The sequence below is a fragment of the Silene latifolia genome, chromosome X (assembly GCF_048544455.1).
Source record: "Silene latifolia isolate original U9 population chromosome X, ASM4854445v1, whole genome shotgun sequence".
NCBI lineage: Eukaryota > Viridiplantae > Streptophyta > Magnoliopsida > Caryophyllales > Caryophyllaceae > Silene > Silene latifolia.
The window spans coordinates 193,561,692-193,580,168 of record NC_133537.1 but is presented as its reverse complement, the minus strand read 5'-3'; the positions used below and the strand labels follow the sequence as shown (position 1 = coordinate 193,580,168).

The window sequence follows — 18,477 nt, the reverse complement described above, 5'->3', positions numbered from 1 at the left end:
GTTTGAGACAAGGGGATCCTCTATCGCCTCTGATGTTCACTTTGTGCATGGAATATCTTTCTAGTATTCTCCATGTTGTAGCCCATCAAAACACCTTCAGATTCTATCCCATGTGTGGCCACATGAAGCTTAATCCCCTTCTCTTTCTTGATGATTTGTTAATATTCAGTAAAGGGAATGAGTCCTCTATTATGTGGTTGTTCAGATGTTTTTCCACATTTTCTGCTGCCTCTGGATTATGCCTCAACAGAGACAAGTCTGATATATACTTTAATGGGGTTAGAGGTGAGATTATAGAGGATATATTGAAGATATCTGGTTTTAGAACTGGCAACTTACCTTTCAAATAACTTGGTGTTCCAATTTCAGCTAAGAAAATATCAAAATTTGAAGGCTAGAAGCTTATTGAGAGGATTGTGGCTAGAATTAGAGCTTTGGGCGAAAGGCAGATATCTTATTCTGGATGCTTAATTCTGAGGAACTCTATTTTAGCTACCTTACACTCTTATTGGGCTTCTATTTTCCTTTTACCAACTAGATTATGAAGAAGGTAGATTCAATCTGTAGAAATTTCTTGGGGGGGAGGGGGGGGGGGAGGGGGGGGGGGGGGGGTGAAGATACTTACCTTATAGCTCATAATATGAAATGGGAAAAGTGTTGTACTCCTAAAGAGGAAGGTGGTCTAGGTCTGAAAAATGTTCATCATTGGAATAAGGCTCTCTTGGGTAAGTATACTGCCTGTCTGTCTACCAAAAAGGATCATTTATGGGTCAAGTGGGTCAACCATGTGTATATGAAAGGTACTGAATGGCAAGATTATTCTCCTCCCCTTGATTGCAGTTGGTCATGGAAGAAAATTGTCCATGTCAAAGATAAATTTAAGCATGGGTATGTGGTGTTAGAAATCTATATCTCATTATAATCAACATATTCATATATGTTTCAAATTTAATTTAGTCATAAAAATAATTAGATCTTATGCATGCAAACATAAGTAAATATTAAGGAAAAATCATCATTCTTACATTGATATATCGGATCAAAGGGCACAAGTAAGATCTCCTTCTTACTTGTTCTTGAGCACTCCTAAAATGGAAGAACAAAGGATTCATTTATAGAATCCCTCCCAAGGAATAATACCCAAGGTAACCACTTAATAAAATTAATATTATTAATACTAGAACAATATTAATTTAAATAAAATTTACCCAAAAATATTTATTTTGGTCTCTTTATTTCGGTTAAGAGAGGAAGGATTTGGAGTTTTTATTTCTCTAGTTTTCTTAGAGAGATTTTAATTTCTTACACTAGAAATCATGTAAATTGTGTATGAATAAAAAAGATAGAGAAAAACTCTCTATTTGGTCCTCCAAAAACCGGTGGAAGGAGGGATTGGGGAGCCAATGGATGGGCAAGGTGTTCTTCACAAGAGCAAGTAGGTTTGCAGGGCTAGGTTTAGGTAAAATGATTATGTTTTCCACTCAATTAATTAACACAGTTTTTATCCTAAATCACCCCATATTTCCGTCCATTTAAGATAAAATGGATTCCATTTTATCTTTGTCAATTTGTCAATTTGTCACATGTCACAAGTCATGTAAAATTGTTATGCATTTTTAACATATTAAAAATCAACGCATTAATAAAAATACGTCATATACAAAATCGACTTAGTAATTCATAATTACTTGTACCAAAATAATTTACCAATTATAAATCACAGCATCTTGTATTTATAATAAATTATTCATTCAGTTCAATTGTTTCCGTAAACAATAATTTCATCTAAGCAATTAAACAATTCGATTACTTAGACCGTATCTTATTTAATCAAATTACAATGAGACACGTAAATATTACTTCCAAAATCGTCCGTCAAATTTAAGTAATTTAATTAACCCGTATCGTCATACGATTAACTAAATATTCAATTAAGAGTGTTACCCTTTAGGTATGACCTAAGGGGATCAACTGATCACCACCGTCGCACGACAGTAATGTCAAACTCTCGTCAGCCAATCATTACCGATATGTGTGGACCAGTTGATAGTAAAATATTACTTCCCAATTGTATTTCTAAAATGAGGCTTAAACATGTGATCATCATGATCGACAATTGTGATCGCATTATTGTCGGAGGACACATATTCCAACAATCTCCCACTTGTCCTCGACAAGTGTGCATCACCAAATCTCTTGTCCTATTACTATCTCCCACTCAATGCAAGGTGTCTTTCAGGTCATACTTACAAGTGATCATGTCGAGAGTGGTTTCCTTGATCTGGAGAATAAATGATTGACCGGATTTATCTACCATAGATATCTTCCGAGCGTGGCCACGCATTTCCTGTTCATTACTCCTCGAGTGGCCCTGAGATATTGTTATAACCCTGACTAGGGGTGGACAATTCCTATCGCACATATTCTCTTCGACTAGCCACATCCATCATAACCCAAAATATGCCCATTTGACCCCATTTACGAAGGTCGTAGTAACACAAATCAAAGTTAATCTGAAACTGTGCCATCTTAGGCGAACAGTCTTTAGTCAAAAGAATTGACTCATTAGAATACTATAGTAGCTCTCGCCACGACCAGGCTATATAAATTTGCCAGAACTCTATAAGCAGTCATAAGGCCCGACATAGTGTTCATAACAGTCTGCCTATGTGATCGACTAGTCATTCTCATATGACTCCATGGCACATGAACTTGCCATCAATCGCATCACATTCTAGTTACTTCGAGACGTTACCTCATGTAAGTAAATATGGGCGAATACAATGCTAATCCGTGTTCACTTTAACGACGTTCAATTGTCTCTACAACCCGTTTGGATGTAACAATGTATAAGAAAAGATAAAAGACAAATGCGATTGTGAACATGAACAAAAACAACACTTTTATTTCATTTCAAAATATAACATAAACTTGGTACACGTTTAAGTCCCATGGACGCAACATGTCCATCATGCTTGGCCTGCGATAAAGGCTTGGTGAGCGGATCGGCTATATTGTCATCCGTCCCAACCTTACAAATTGCAATTTCCTTTTTTTCAATGAAATCTCTAATTACATGATATTTTCTAAGTACATGTCTAGATATATTACTAGACTTTGGCTCTTTAGCTTGGAAGATTGTCCCACTATTATCACAATAGAGAGTGATGGGATCATTGGCGGTAGGTAGTACTACTCTTAGACCTTCCGTGAATTGCCTGATCCACACAGCTTCCTTGGCGACTTCGATGCTTTGCAATGTATGTACTCGACCTCCGTAGTTGAATCATGATCACACTTCCTTGAAGCTTCTCCAGCTAACGACACCACCATTGAGCATGAAAACGAAACCAGCTTGTGATTTCATGTCATCTCTATCCGTTTGGAAACTTGAGTCCGTGTATCCATTAACACGTAGCTCGGTGTCTCCTCCAAACACTATGATAGAATCCTTAGTTCTTCTCAACTACATAAGGATGTTCTTGACGGCTATCCAGTGACTCTCTCCTGGATTTCCTTGATATCTACTCGTCATGCTCAAGGCATACGAGACATCAGGACATGTGCATATCATGGCGTACATGATTGGTCCAACAACGGAAGCATAAGGGATTATCTTCATGCATTCAACATCATGGGGTTCGGAGGGAGATTAAGACTTGCTCAATATTGTCCCAGTTACCATAGGTACCAATCCCTTTTTTGATTTGTCCATGCTGAATCGTCGAAGAATCGTATCAACATAAGACTCTTGACTTAGTGCCAATATCCTCTTGGATCTATCTCTATGGATCCGGATACCTAATATGCGTTGTTCTTCTCCTAAATCCTTCATTTGGAAGTGGTTACCTAACCACTTTTTAACAGAAGACAACATCGGAATATCATTTCCAATGAGTAGTATGTCATCGACATACAAGATTAGGAACACAACATTACTCCCACTAAATTTCATGTATAAACATGGTTCCTCAACACTTCGAGTGAAACCATTCTCTTTTATAACATGATCGAATCGATGATTCCAACTTCTAGATGCTTGCTTAAGACCATAAATGGATCTCTTAAGTTTGCACACTTTGTTAGGATTCTTAGAATCAACAAAACCTTCGGTTGTATCATGTACACCTCCTCTTCTAAATGCCCATTTAGAAAAGCGGTTTTGACATCCATTTGCCATATTTCATAATCATGAAATGCGGCAATCGCTAACAAAATCCGTATGGATCTTAGCATGGCTACGGGGGCGAAGGTCTCATCATAATGGAGACCTTGGACTTGGGTAAATCCTTTTGCCACTAGCCTAGCTTTGTAGACATCATCATGTCCTTCTATGCCATTCTTGACTTTGAAAATCCATTTGCATTGAAGAGGTCTTGCCCCTTTAGGCAAATCTACCAAGTTCGAAACTTGGTTTTCATGCATAGAATCCATTTCGGACTTCATGGCTTCAAGCCATAAGGAGGAATTTGGACTAGAGATTGCGGCCTTGTAGGTGGCGGGCTCGTCACTTTCTAAAAGCAACACATCGAGTGTTCCATCTTCTTCGATAAGTCCCACATATCGATCGGGATGGTGAATAACACGGCCCGTTCTTCTAGGCGGAGGAGGGACAACCGCGTTAAATGACGAAGGAACATCTTCTTGCGTCTCTACTTCGGTTTGTGGCTTTTGAACTTCATCAAGTTCAAAATTTCTCCCACTCTGTCTCTTAGAAATAAATTCTCTTTCTAAGAAGACAGCCTCGCAAGACACAAACACTTTGTTTTCTTGTGGTTTGTAGAAGTAGTATCCTCGAGAGGTCGAGGGGTAACCTACAAAGATGCATTTTTCGGATCTTGGGGCAAGCTTGTTGTCGGTCTTTGCCTTGACGTAAGCATCACATCCCCAAATCTTCATATAGGATATATTGGGAATCCTTCCCGTCCACATCTCACATGAAGTCTGTTCAGTTGTCTTTGTGGGACTATTGTTCAAAGATCTAATTGCGGTTTGAATCCCAAATCCCCAAAACGAGTTTGGTTGCTCGGTTTGACTCATCATTGATCGAACCATATCAAGTAGGGTTCGATTTCTCCTTTCGGCAACACCATTGAGTTGTGGTGTTCCGGGTGGAGAAAGTTATGATATAATACCACGACCTTTCAAGTGTAAATCGAATTCAAGACTAAGATATTCTCCACCACGATCGGATCGTAGTACTTTTATCTTTTTGTTCAATTGGTTCACTACTTCATTTTGAAATTCCTTGAATTTCTCAAAAGCTTCACTCTTATATTTCATTAATAGACATGCCCATGTCTACTCAAGTCATCGGTGAAGGTTATGAAGTAGTCATAATTTCCTCGAGCGGTGATACTCATTGGTCCACATACATCAGTGTGTATGAGTCCCAATAGTTCACTAGCTCGTGTCCCTTTACCACTAAAAGGATTACGAGTCATTTTGCCAAGAAGGCAATATTCGCATGTACCATATGATTGATAATCAAATGGTGTAATCACATTACTTGAAATTAATCTTTTGATGCGATTCTCGTTTATGTGACCTAATCGACAATGCCAAATGAACGATTCACTTGGGTCACTTGATTTGAGTTTCTTTGATTGAATGTTATAGATATCATTAGTGCGATTCGAGGTTTCTAAAATGTAAATGCCATTAATGGAAGAAGCTTGGCCTATAACCAAGTCGTTCCTTGAAATAGTACAACGATTGTTCTTAATGACAAAACAAAATCCGTCCATGTCTAACATAGAGATAGAAATAATGTTTTTAGAGAGTGGAGGCACATAAAAACAATCATGTAAATACAACTCAAATCCATTAGGCAAAGCTAATACATAAGTTCCTTTGGATTCGACCGCTACTGGAGCTCCATTTCCAAGGCGTAGATCCACATCTCCTTTGCTAAGACTCTTCACGTCTCTTAAACCCTGTAAATGATTACAAAGGTAAGAACCACAACCGGTATCCAGTACCCATGTCGTAGTGGAAGTATAATTTATATCAATATCATAAATTTCCTTACGAATTTTACCTTTTGGAACGATGATTCCTTCTCTTATATTTCGCAAATATACGGGACAATTCCTAAGCCATAGCAATAATGGCACTCATCTTCAACTTGCTTGAAGTTTTTCCCTTTCTTTCCCTTCTTCTTGAACTTTTTGCCCTTTGAAGCAAGAACTTGATTGCTTGAGCTCCCACTAGTTTTGGCATCTTTATCTTCTAAAGACAAAGATCCTATAGATTTTATGAGGCGGTCTTCCTGAGACCGGCTCACAAGAGATCTAGTAGTAGTAGGTGGTCTAGTAGAAGTGATGAAGTTAAGGTTTCCATCCGAACCTATCCCAAAATGAAGTTCTCTAGTAGTGTCGAAATAATGGTTGGAGCAAACGTCGTCAAAAACATTGTGGCATGACTCAATAGTTATCGGTGCGGTAGCGTTTGATGGATTCATTGTAATGAACTAAAAGTATGGAGGAAAAGGAAATATTAACATTTGTCTTTTTAGTCATACTTGTAAGTAAAATTTAAACAAGATATGAGCATTTATATAGTGACCTCTACCCAACTATTATAAATAATTCCAAGATCCAAATTCATATTAACTTGGGCACGGTAGGGCCGATTCATCCCTTATCAATATAACTTGGTGGATTAACGCTTTAATCGATTCTACTTTTAGAACTCTTGGTCGATAAAATTACATTAATTTTTATCTTTAGCCCGAAACACATGCGACTACGGTCACGAATACGTCCGTTGAGCTCAATCCAAATTTCGAATAAATGTGTCCATGATCCAAATCCACATCAACTTGGGCACGGTAGGGCCGATTCATCCCTTATCAACATGAATTCGGTGGATATACATTTATCACCCACTTCTCCTATGTAACAAGGTTTGTACCCCGGTAGGGCCGAGTGCACTCCCTCACGAAATAGGTTTTCATGGTTTCTACTTTTTGGTAAGGCAAAGTCTCAATTGTTTATTTTTAAGCGAGAGGTCATGTCAATTTATTATCTATCACGTTTTAAGTGAACTAAAGCGGTGAACTACGATAATTATAATTGACACGGTCGATAAACTCGATTAAAATGACAATGCATGTTTTAGTTATGGCGATTTAGCGATGCATGCAACATATAAATAAAATGCAAAACATAAATAAAATTCTAGTATGGCCTTCCTAAAATAGAAAATCTAATTAACTATTACATATTCGGAAACCAACTCCATTGGTCCCTTGATCTTCGGTTTTTGGCACGCATCTCAAGGCAACACCGTCTTTAATTGATCGCCTTCTCGAGTGACACCGTCTTCAAGGATCTCCGGAATAAATAATTTACATAACAAATTACATAATTTCCTATTATACATTTGTAATTAAAATAAAAATAAATCTATTAAATTACAAAACGGTGATACGAGATCACAATAAATTACAACCGAATCGATATTCCAATACATTTCGGGTAATACCAATTAAAAACTAAGGCCATACTAAGTAAAATTACATAAAATAAAATTATGACAATCATAAATAAAATGCAGCATTATAATATGTATGAACATGCCCAATTTTATGCTAAATCGCCTTTAAGGAGCCAATATCGTATATTAAACGGTTTTTACGGATTTGCGTGATTCAACCTTTAAAAATCACAATAAATTACATAAAATCATATTTATGCACAAGTTAATTACCCTAACCAACTTAGGACCCAAAATTAGTCTCCACTAACATATTGACTATAATTAATTTATATTTCTTAAAATTGTTCATTAATGGACTCAAAATTACAATAAAATGCCATAAACTCCAAATAAATCACAAAAATTTCAAATAAATTTGAAATTTGAAATTCTAAACTCATGAACATTCTGAAAAAATACCATGACACTCATAATATTCAAAAACTTAGGTTAAAAATTTCGAAAATTATCAAGGAAAAACTATGTTGCGATTTACCGGATTTATCAAATATTATCATAAAAATATGAGAAAAATTTTATTTATCAACTTTTCAATTTTAGATCTTAAATAGGTAATAAAATGCAACATGTGACCTTTTTCCTTAGTCATGAAGTATGTTTTAGCAATTATTCACTAATTAAAGTCACTATTTATGCTATATTTCATCAAAAATTCATAAATCACGCATAAAGACTTCATTATAGCCTATTGTTTTACACACATCTTGTAAAATTGCATGTGACAACATACTAAATTTCTATGACCAGATTCGAAATTTATTTCATATTAACCTATTTTTCATTTAAATTCGATTTTTATCATGAAAAATCCATATTTCGAGCATAAAAACTCATTAAATTTTGACAATTTATAGGTCATCTAAAAATAATATATGTGAAAATATATCCAAAAACCACTGGAAAAATCGAAGTTTAGCTAATTTTAGTCCGAAAATGACATTTTTGTCATAAAATCACATTTTTAATGCCATTATTATATAAAATGAACAATAAAAATCCATAAATTAACCAAAATATCCTAAATATATTTTAGGATCAGAAACTTAAACATGCATAATTGATTTCGTGATATATCATAATAAGCACAAATTTATAAGTTTTATATGTTAATCGTATAACTCGGAAAAACTATAACCGATTTGCATGCAAACAACCCAAGGCTCTTGATACCGCTTGTTAGAAATCTATATCTCATTATACTCAACATATTCATATATGTTTCAAATTTAATTTAGTCATAAAAATAATTAGATCTTATGCATGCAAACATAAGTAAATAATAAGGAAAAATCATCATTCTTAAATTGATATTTCGGATCAAAGGGCACAAGTAAGATCTCCTTCTTACTTGTTCTTGAGCACTCCTAAAATAGAAGAACAAAGGATTCAAGTATAGAATCCTTCCCAAGGATAAATACCCAAGGTAACCACTTAATAAAATTAATATTATTAATACTAGAACAATATTAATTTAAATAAAATTGACCCAAAAATATTTATTTTGGTCTCTTAATGTCGGTTAAGAGAGGAAGGATTTGGAGTTTTTATTTCTTTAGTTTTCTAAGAGAGATTTTAATTTCTTACACTAGAAATCATGTAAATTGTGTATGAATAAAAAGATAGAGAAAAACTCTCTATTTGGTCCTCCAAAAACCGGTGGAAGGAGGGATTGGGGAGCCAATGCATGGGCAATGTGTTCTTCACAAGAGCAAGTAGGTTTTCATGGCTAGGTTTAGGTAAAATGATTATGTTTTCCACTCAATTAATCAACACAATTTTTATCCTAAATCACCCCATATTTCGGTCCATTTAAGATAAAATGGATTCCATTTTATCTTTGTCAATTTGTTAATTTGTCACATGACACAAGTCATGTAAAATTGTTATGCATTTTTAACATATTAAAAATCAACGCATTAATAAAAATACGCCATATACAAAATCGACTTAGTAATTCATAATTACTTGTACCAAAATAATTTACCAATTATAAATCACAACATCTTGTATTTATAATAAATTATTCATTCAGTTCAATTGTTTCCGTAAACAATAATTTCATCTAAGCAATAAAACAATTCGATTACTTAGACCATATCTTATTTAATCAAATTACAATGAGACACGTAAATATTACTTCCAAAATCGTCCGTCAATTTTAAGTAATTTAATTAACCCGTATCGTCATACGATTAATTAATTATTCAATTAAGAGTGTTACCCTTTAGGTATGACCTAAGGGGATCAAATGATCACCACCGTCGCACGACAGTAATGTCAAACTCTAGTCAGCCAATCATTACCGATATGTGTGGACCAGTTGACAGTAAAATATTACTTCCCAATTGTATTCTTAAAATGAGACTTAAACATGTGATCATCATGATCGACAGTTGTGATCGCATTATTGTCGGAGGACACATATTCCAACATGTGGGAAACTTATGGTTGAATTCTGATAAACCTTACACTGTTGCTGCTGGATATAGTTGGCTCAGAAGTAAAACAGGCAGTGTTCCATGGAGATTTATGTGTTGGAATCCCCTTAATGTTCCTAAGACCACCTTTATTTTATGGGAAGCTCAGCAGAACAGGCTTCTTACTTTGGACAAGCTGATCAAAATGGGCATGGGGCAAGATTCTATATGTTTCATTTGTGGACTGGAGCCTGAAACACACTCTCACTTGTTCTACAATTGTAACTTCAGTAAACAATGTATGCAACTTCTTCAAGCTAAACTGCATATTCATTTTAGTGCTGAAACAATGGTTCACTGGTTTTTTAAAAATCGAAGTAAAAGTGCTCTTCAAAAAATAGTCACTGCTGCTTGCTTTGTGGGGGTAACCTATGCTATCTGAAATGTCAGAAATCAGGGAAGGCTGCTCCATCAGGTAAGCTTCCCACAGTGGCTAGTCAATCAAGTCTGCTATGAGGCATTAGTGAGATGAAAGGAATGAAAAGTGAAGCCTCTGAAGTAATAAGATCAGAATAAGATAGATAACATCTAGTTTTATTCATGTTGGTTTTTCTGATTCTGTTTGATTGTATTCATTCATAACACTTGGTGTTCTCTATTTTTTTTAATATATATACTTACCCTTCACCAAAAAAAAACGAGAGTTAAGTGCTTAAATAGGTCAATGGTCGAGACCGAACATTCAAGCCGCTAGATTTGAGATCGAGTCCGAGTCTTAGGCTTTCTCATATCTATCCTAGTGTCTGTCTTTCTATTCCTTAGTGACAAACTTAGGGTTGTCCCCATGAGTCACGGATATTCCTCGAGTCTATGCTAACCTTTTATTTATCTAAATAAAAGCACAACTTTCAACTTTCATATATTCTTCTCTCTTCTTTTACCATTCACGTGACAACGAGAACTGATTTGAGATTTTATTTAAAACAAATACCATGTTCGGATTCAGTATAAGTACACTCAGGTGATGTACCAATCTGAACTACAAAGGACCCGAAACTCGTGTCCATTTTCTTTACCCATTCCATGTCTCGCAATAGAATACTTACTTTAGCACCTATTTTAGAACGAGCTTTTATCAAGGGGATTCTATGATGAACCCAGATAACAAACCAAGAACATCTCCTTGCTTATGATCAATGACGGAAGGCAAGTTCATTCCCCAGAAAAACATCCCATCACCAAGTGCCAACCTCTTACCCCCTGGTACGTCCTCGCCTGCACCTTCACCACCTTCCCGCAAAGGACGGGAAATTTCGAATAGATCAAAGCCTGACATTCTCTCAAAGCCAAAGCAAAAGGCCAAAACCAAAGCCATGGGCAAAAGCCATTTACCCAAAGGCCAAAGCCAAAGCAAAAGGCCAAAGACAATGCCAAAGCCAAAGCCAAAGGCCAAAGCCAAAAGCCATTCACCCAAATCCAAAGCAAAAGGCCAAAACAAAAGCCACGGGCAAAAGCCATTCACCCAAAAGCCAAAGCCGAAGCTGTTCACCAAAAGCCAAAGCCAAAGCAAAAGGCTGAAGCCAAAGCCAGAATGTACTTCACCCAAAGCCAAAGCAAAACCAAAAGCCAAAGCCAAAGCCAAAGCCAAAGCCGGAGCCGAACCCTAAGCCGAAGCCAAAGCCAGAATGTAATTCACCCAAAGCCAAAGCCAAAGAAAAACCAAAAGCCAAAGCCAAAAGTTACTCACCCAAGGCCAAGGCCAAGACCCAAGCCAAAATCAAAAGAAAATACGATTAGAACCCTTTTAAAAGGCTCAAGCCCAAAAAACGTATTAGAGGCAAAACCCAGCACCAATAAGTCTGAAACACCAAAATCCAGGACAAATGAGTACAAAACATCTGAACACTATAACATTATGTTAAAGAGCTAAAATAAGAGCTCAAGACTGATCAACCAGCAACACACCCAACCTTTATTCACACTAAAGTCCAGGGCCAATAAGTCCAAGACACCACAATACCAAAAACATGAACTAAAATAATAGCTCAAGACTAGCAAACTAGCAACACACCCAACCTTTCTTCACACCAAACTCCGAGACCAATAATTCCAAGATACCAAAACACCAAAACTTGATCAAAGAGCTAAAATCATAGCTCAAGACTAGCCAAATAACAACACACCCAACCTTTCTTCACCCCCAAGTCCTTGTTGAGACTGTTAGAGGGAGACTTATCTAGGATTTTGAGGATTTTCCTCATGCTCGTAATATTGCAACATAACGTTTAAGGTTTAGACATGAAAATATGATCCCGCATTATTTGCCAACCCTTTCGTGCTCGGGCCATATCAAGCCTGGGACCCCATTGTGCACTGCATAATAAGTCGTAAACCATTAGCCTAAACACCACATAATACAAGCTCCAGATTTTTATCTGTCAAACAAACCTCTCATTACCAAGCTTCACATTCCAAAATGCCGAAGTCATTTTCACCCTGACCCAGATACGGAGTCATCGAATACTTTGCTATTCAGGAACAGGACATACCCAGTCTACTCTTAGGGTCCACTTTTTAGTGTGCTCACATGACAAGGAACATTTTCACAAATTATATCTCTTCGACTCATAATCGAGTGAAATTCTCTCAATTAAATTTTTCGAGTCACCAAACTGAATTTACCGTTGTGACCCTCACACTTTAAGGTCCTAATAGCTAGCTTAGGCACACACACAGAACTACGATCTGGTTTGATTTCACTTCACGTGAATACATAGGCTGTCCTATTACAAGGACATAACCATACCCTCCCTACACACTCAATTCTCACACCCTCAATTTATAATCGCACACAGCAAGAACTACTATCTAGTTTAATTTCGCATCACGCGAATACGTAGGCAGTCCTCCTACAAGGACACAACCGCAAAACCCTTTCACACACCCCTTTACAACCACACATTCCTTTCACAACCGCGCAACCCTTTCACAAACGCACCCCTTCACAACATTCCAACATCTCAATCCTCAATAAACAGGTCAGAACTATGGTATGGTTTGATTTCACTTCACGTGAATACGTAGGTAATTCTCTAGCAAGGATACAACCATCCCTTTAAAACATAACCCACAACCATCACTTCTAATCCACCACATACAACCATCCTTCTCAAACATCACTCCCAGTGCCTCATTGTCAACCCATCATTTCCAATCCCTTACAACAACCCCTTTTAATCTCAACCATCACCATCAATCCTCAAAACCAACCCACACAGCCGCAAACTTAATTCTATACCTCTTTATTGGGGGCTCCTAATTGGAGGCATCACCCCATGCTTTGTTTTGCCAAATTCCCACCTTCTGACTCTGGGGGCTTCTCTTCCTAGATGCTACCCGAACTTCATTCTTTGAGTCCAACTAAAGCCCAAAATAAATCACCTTTAGCCTAGTGCTCGGTTTGGACGATGACAAGATGTTGTTTCCACTCTCCGAATCATTACACCTCAAGAAGGGCTCTCAAACAAGCAAACGGTGGCGAGGATGTCCGAAGAAGATATGATTCTTGCTTTTGCAATTCCTCACCCAATAATATCTACTTCCTTAGGGATTTGATGCGCGTTATAACCCTTTTTTGTTTTTAGCTAGGGGTTGCACTTGATAGGATTCAAAAACCCTCTAATTAAACTCTTTAATTATGTATCTAAATTATTCATTAAATAGATGTTGATCTTATGCATGCATAACATAATATAAATAAAAAAGTAAGAACAAAGTTCCTTACATTGATGAAATCGATTTATAGGGCACAAGTAAGAACACCTTTCTATACTTGTTCTTGAGCTCAAAGTAAATGGATGATCCCCTTAGTCTCAATATTGTGAGAACCTCCTTTCAATAGCACCAAGACAAACACTTCATTCTAATTAATATATTAACTTAATATATAATTAGAGACCTTAAAATTAATCTTATTATTATTTGTATTACTACCTTTAGTAATCTTAATATAAGATTTATGAACAATATTTTTCTAAAACTTATTTTAGAGAGATAAAGAGAGAAGTAAATAGTAAATCATCTAAAAATGAATTGTATGAGAATAAGAACAATATTTATTCTCTAAAAAGGGGGTGGAAAACCGGTGGAGGGGAGAGGCCAAAGGGAGCCAATGCAAGCCACTTTGCTTTTTAGAGTTGTTCTTTTCTAAATGTATTAGGGTGTAGATTAGGCTACAATGGTAATCATTGTGTTTTTCACAATATAAAATAATTAACCATTTCATCCTAGTAACCCACCAAAAACCGGGTCCCATAAAATAATATTGAGTCCATTTTAATTTTGTCAATTGTTATTTTCTCATATAATGTGTAACATGTTATCAATAATATTAATGCATATTTAATAATTAAATGTCATAACAAATATTAATACAGTTATATATGACAATTGACTAGTAATTCATGATTACAAGTATATAAAATGGTTTACATCAATACAATCTACAACAGATTGTAATTATAGCTAACCGATCATTCTTAATTTAATTGTTTCATAAACAAAGTTTTAGTAATATAAAACATTTTATTTACTAAAACGAATCTCATTTAATCGAATTACAATAAGATTCATATTCTTACTCACATATGTAAATTGTTCAATTTTTAAGGAATTAATTAATCCTTATCAATATACAATTAATTAATTTATCCATTAATGGAATCGTCCTTTAGGTGTGACCTTAAGGGATCAACTGATCACCACCGTCAAATGACAGTAATGTCAAACTCTAGTCAGCCAATCATTACCGATTATTATTGATCAGTTGACGTATTAATATGAATCATCCCTTCATGTATTCTTATTATGAGTTTTAATAATGTGATCGCACTATTGTCGAGGACACATACTTCAACAATCTCCCACTTGTCCGAGATAAGTGTGCGTCACCAATTCTCTTGTCCTATTACTATCTTCCACTCAATGCAAGGTGCCTTGCAGGTCGTCCTTGCAAGTGCTCATATCAAGATTGGTTTCCTCTATCTGTAGTGTAACTGTCTGACCGTAATTGTCTACCGTAGATACCTTCCGAGCGTGGCCACGCATTTTCAATTCACTACTCCTCGAGTGGCCCTGAGATTTTTAAATAACCCTGACAAGGGGATGGACAATTCCTATCGCACTATTCCCTTTGTTTAACCACAACTCATCATGACCAAAAAGATGCCCATTTGACCTTATTTATGAAAGTCGTAGAGCATAATTTAAAGTCACTCAGAAATTGTGCCAACTTGGGCGAACAGTCTCTAGTCAAAGAATTGACGCAAAAAAATACTATAGTAGCTCTCGCCATGACCAGGCTATATGAATTACCGAAACTCTATAAGAGGTCACTGCCCGACAAAGTGTCTCTTACAGTCCGTCTATGTGATCGACTAGTCATCACTTATGACCCTATGGCACTTGAACTTGCCATCAATCGACTCACACTCTAGTCACTTAGAGACGTCACCTCATATAAGTAACCAGGGGCAATTACTATGTTAATCCGGTTCACTTTAATAGGTTTCAATGTTGTCTCAACAACCTATTTGGATATAACAAAGTAATAGATGAGTTTAAGAAACTCAAACGATAAATGCGATTATCATATATGAATAGTCAATACCATATTACAACTTCATATCTTATCATCTAAAGTGTATATTTTACACTTATCAAGGTGCAATAAAAGCTTGGTTAGTGGATATACCATGTATCCATTTAGTCCAACTTTATGAATTGCTATTTCCTTCTATTCAAGGTAATTTCAAATGTCATGAACTTTTCTAAGTACATGTCTATACTTCTTCTTAGACCGGGGCTCTTTAACTTGAAAGATGCTCCCACTGTCATCCTATAACTTGTGATAAAATACTTGGTGGAAGGGTCTACTATAGCCCTGTTGGACCATATTTGGAATATATTAAGTTTTGATAATGACAAGTATGATTTGTACTCTATTATACACTTGTGCTTGTGATTGTGTGTTTAGTTGTGATTCAATTAGCTAGAAATCACATGGAAGGCAAAGTGAAAGTTATAGCTTGAGGAGTTATAACCATGGAAGCAACCAAGTTTAGTTATAGTTGTTTTGCCTATAACCATTGGAGACTATAGAAGATTATAACAAGCAAAAGAAGATATTATTTGATGGAAGCTCAAGATGAAGGGTTTCTAGATCAAGATGAAGAGAAGATCCTATGATTGAAGATCTCAAGAAGATTGGATTATATAGGATATCATTCTATAATGATATTAATGAGATTGGTTTTTTGAGAAAGTATGGTTATAGCTATTTCACCTATAACCTTACCTATCAAAGTTCAAAGTTATAATCATTTGACCTATAACCTTGAATGACTTATATAGCGCGCAATTTGGGGCACAAAATTATTTAATATTTCGAAAATTAAATAGTGTTTTAAATATATCTTTTCTAAATAAACTTTATGATTAAGATTATGTTAATCCTACTGATTTGTCATACAACTTATGGGTTGTTATGATATCTAGGGTTTTTAATCTTATCATTTTAGTTTTATGTTTTGAAACTAATTATCATTAGGGTTTTTAATTAGAGTGAGATGGACTATGACCCCATCTCACCTTCTATTCGAAGTCTCCTATTGACAATTAGGTTTTTTAATTTTTTTGAATAAAGATATTTTGAAGATAAGAATGAAAGATTTAACCTAGCCCATGGTTAGATTTCTCGATCCTCTTTAGGCGGCTAGGGTTTTTAAATATAACCTAATTCTAGGTTATTCTATCTCTATAAATACTAAATCATTTTACTAAAGAATTATGACACAGATTTATACACTTTTCATTGAGAAAAACCATGCAAAATCTACGAGCATATTTCGAGTAAATTGTTTTAAATTGCAAATCGTTTTTAAAGCCTAAATTGCGTCCAGTTGTGCGCTTCAATAAGTTAATCATTTTCATTCATATCATTAATAGAATATTAGTACTTGTTGTATTCTTACACGTTCATTAACGTGAACATTAGTAGAATCGAATAGTGCTTTCTTTTTAACGTAAGATAGAAATTAGAGTATTTAATGATACTCATTAGAGTTACAACGAGAGTTAGTTGTACGAGTACGGTTGATAATTTTGTATTCCGTAGAAAGGTACTAAAGTTATTAATCGAGACTAGTGGATGATGCGTGTATTTTATATAAGGTTTTTACCTCATTTTTACACGCATTTCTGTACTATTTATGTAGCATCTAGCTACAAATACCCCCGAATATGCTACTTTGGTTCGTTTTATGTAATTTGCAGGAATTGACCAAAGAGGAGCTAATCGAGCCTAATTTGTCCCGGTTGCATGCATTGATGGAGAATAAGGAGCCGGAGCTTGGAATCTAACGCTTGGAAGACGCGTGAGCTGGTTTCGGGAAGTAATTCAAGGTCTAACGTGCTTAAATAGCTCGATCGAGTAGTTTTTCTACTCGATCGAATGCTTTATTTGCTCAAGGTTGCTCGATCGAGCAGACCAAGTTAACACAAGAGAAGACTTTGCAAGGAGTGCTCGATCGAGTGGTTTATTTCCACTCTATCGAGTGGTTTGGTGCTAGTTTGCTCGATCGAGTGGTTTATGTCCACTCGATCGAGTAGTTTGTCCTGCTTTAGTTATTTTCCGCCTAATTATCTTATGGGCTTTTGTAATTAGTCCATAGATTAGGTTTAGGATGGATTTTTCGTATAAGACTGAGAGAGGAACTACGTACTCTCTATCTCGTTCACTTTCACTGTACCTCAGACTACTGTTCTGAAATTTGTTCTTCCTTTACACTTTGCTACTCGAATTTGGATTTACGATTGGTATTTTATTCTTCCGTCATCCCTTAATCACAATTATTGCTTTAATTCCTTCTTCCCTTTATTGTTGTTATTGTTCCTTTATTCAATCCTTCATTAGTTTTATTATCATGTTTAGTTTTAATTATCTATTTGTTGTTATTGTTGGTAATTCAATAATGATGAGTAGCTAATTCCTTTCTGCTAAGACTAAAGGGGATCCATAATTATGAGGGAATAGTAATCGTTTTATTAGGTTAATGCTGGTATAATCTTTGTTGTTAACTGCTGCAATTAACTGTATCTGTCTATTTGAGTCGACGCATTTAGGCATTTATATCTTAGTGACCCTTGAACTAGACCGAAAGGTTGGAATAGGCGAGACTAGTAGCGAACAATAGAGCATTATAGTTAGGGCGAAAGCTAAGCTATTTGTGCTTTAGGGCGAATTGAGACCGAAAGGAGATATTCACTGCTCCTCAGACCGTATCTGCATTGACCTGAGACCTAGATTGCTTGACTGAATGATTATGGTGAACCGTCTGTCTTAGCTGTTTTCTCTACTTGATTTATCTTTATTTTCTTATTTTCTCTTCCTTATCCTTATCATTAGTTTAGAATCAATCATTTGAAAACCCCCCAAATTTGTTACCGAGACGGACTTAGACTAAGCTGACATTTTCCCATCTCCCTGTGGATTCGACCC

At 35.8% G+C, this 18,477-nt stretch overlaps 1 protein-coding gene across 1 annotated transcript; it reads left to right on the top strand.

The window, feature by feature from the left end:
* Positions 1–640: 640 nt before the first annotated feature.
* LOC141619017 (uncharacterized) lies at positions 641–10,362 on the top strand. Its single transcript, XM_074436058.1, has 2 exons — positions 641–888; positions 9,993–10,362. The coding sequence occupies exons 1-2, from the start codon at positions 641–643 to the stop codon at positions 10,360–10,362; spliced, it is 618 nt and encodes a 205-aa protein (XP_074292159.1).
* Positions 10,363–18,477: the final 8,115 nt, after the last annotated feature.

Bases quoted from the DNA above. Each gene is read 5' to 3' on its own strand.
- LOC141619017 (XM_074436058.1), top strand. From the start codon at position 641: ATGAAATGGGAAAAGTGTTGTACTCCTAAAGAGGAAGGTGGTCTAGGT. The intron at 889-9,992 runs GTATGTGGTGTT...TGCTGGATATAG, and splicing joins AAAGATAAATTTAAGCATGG to TTGGCTCAGAAGTAAAACAG.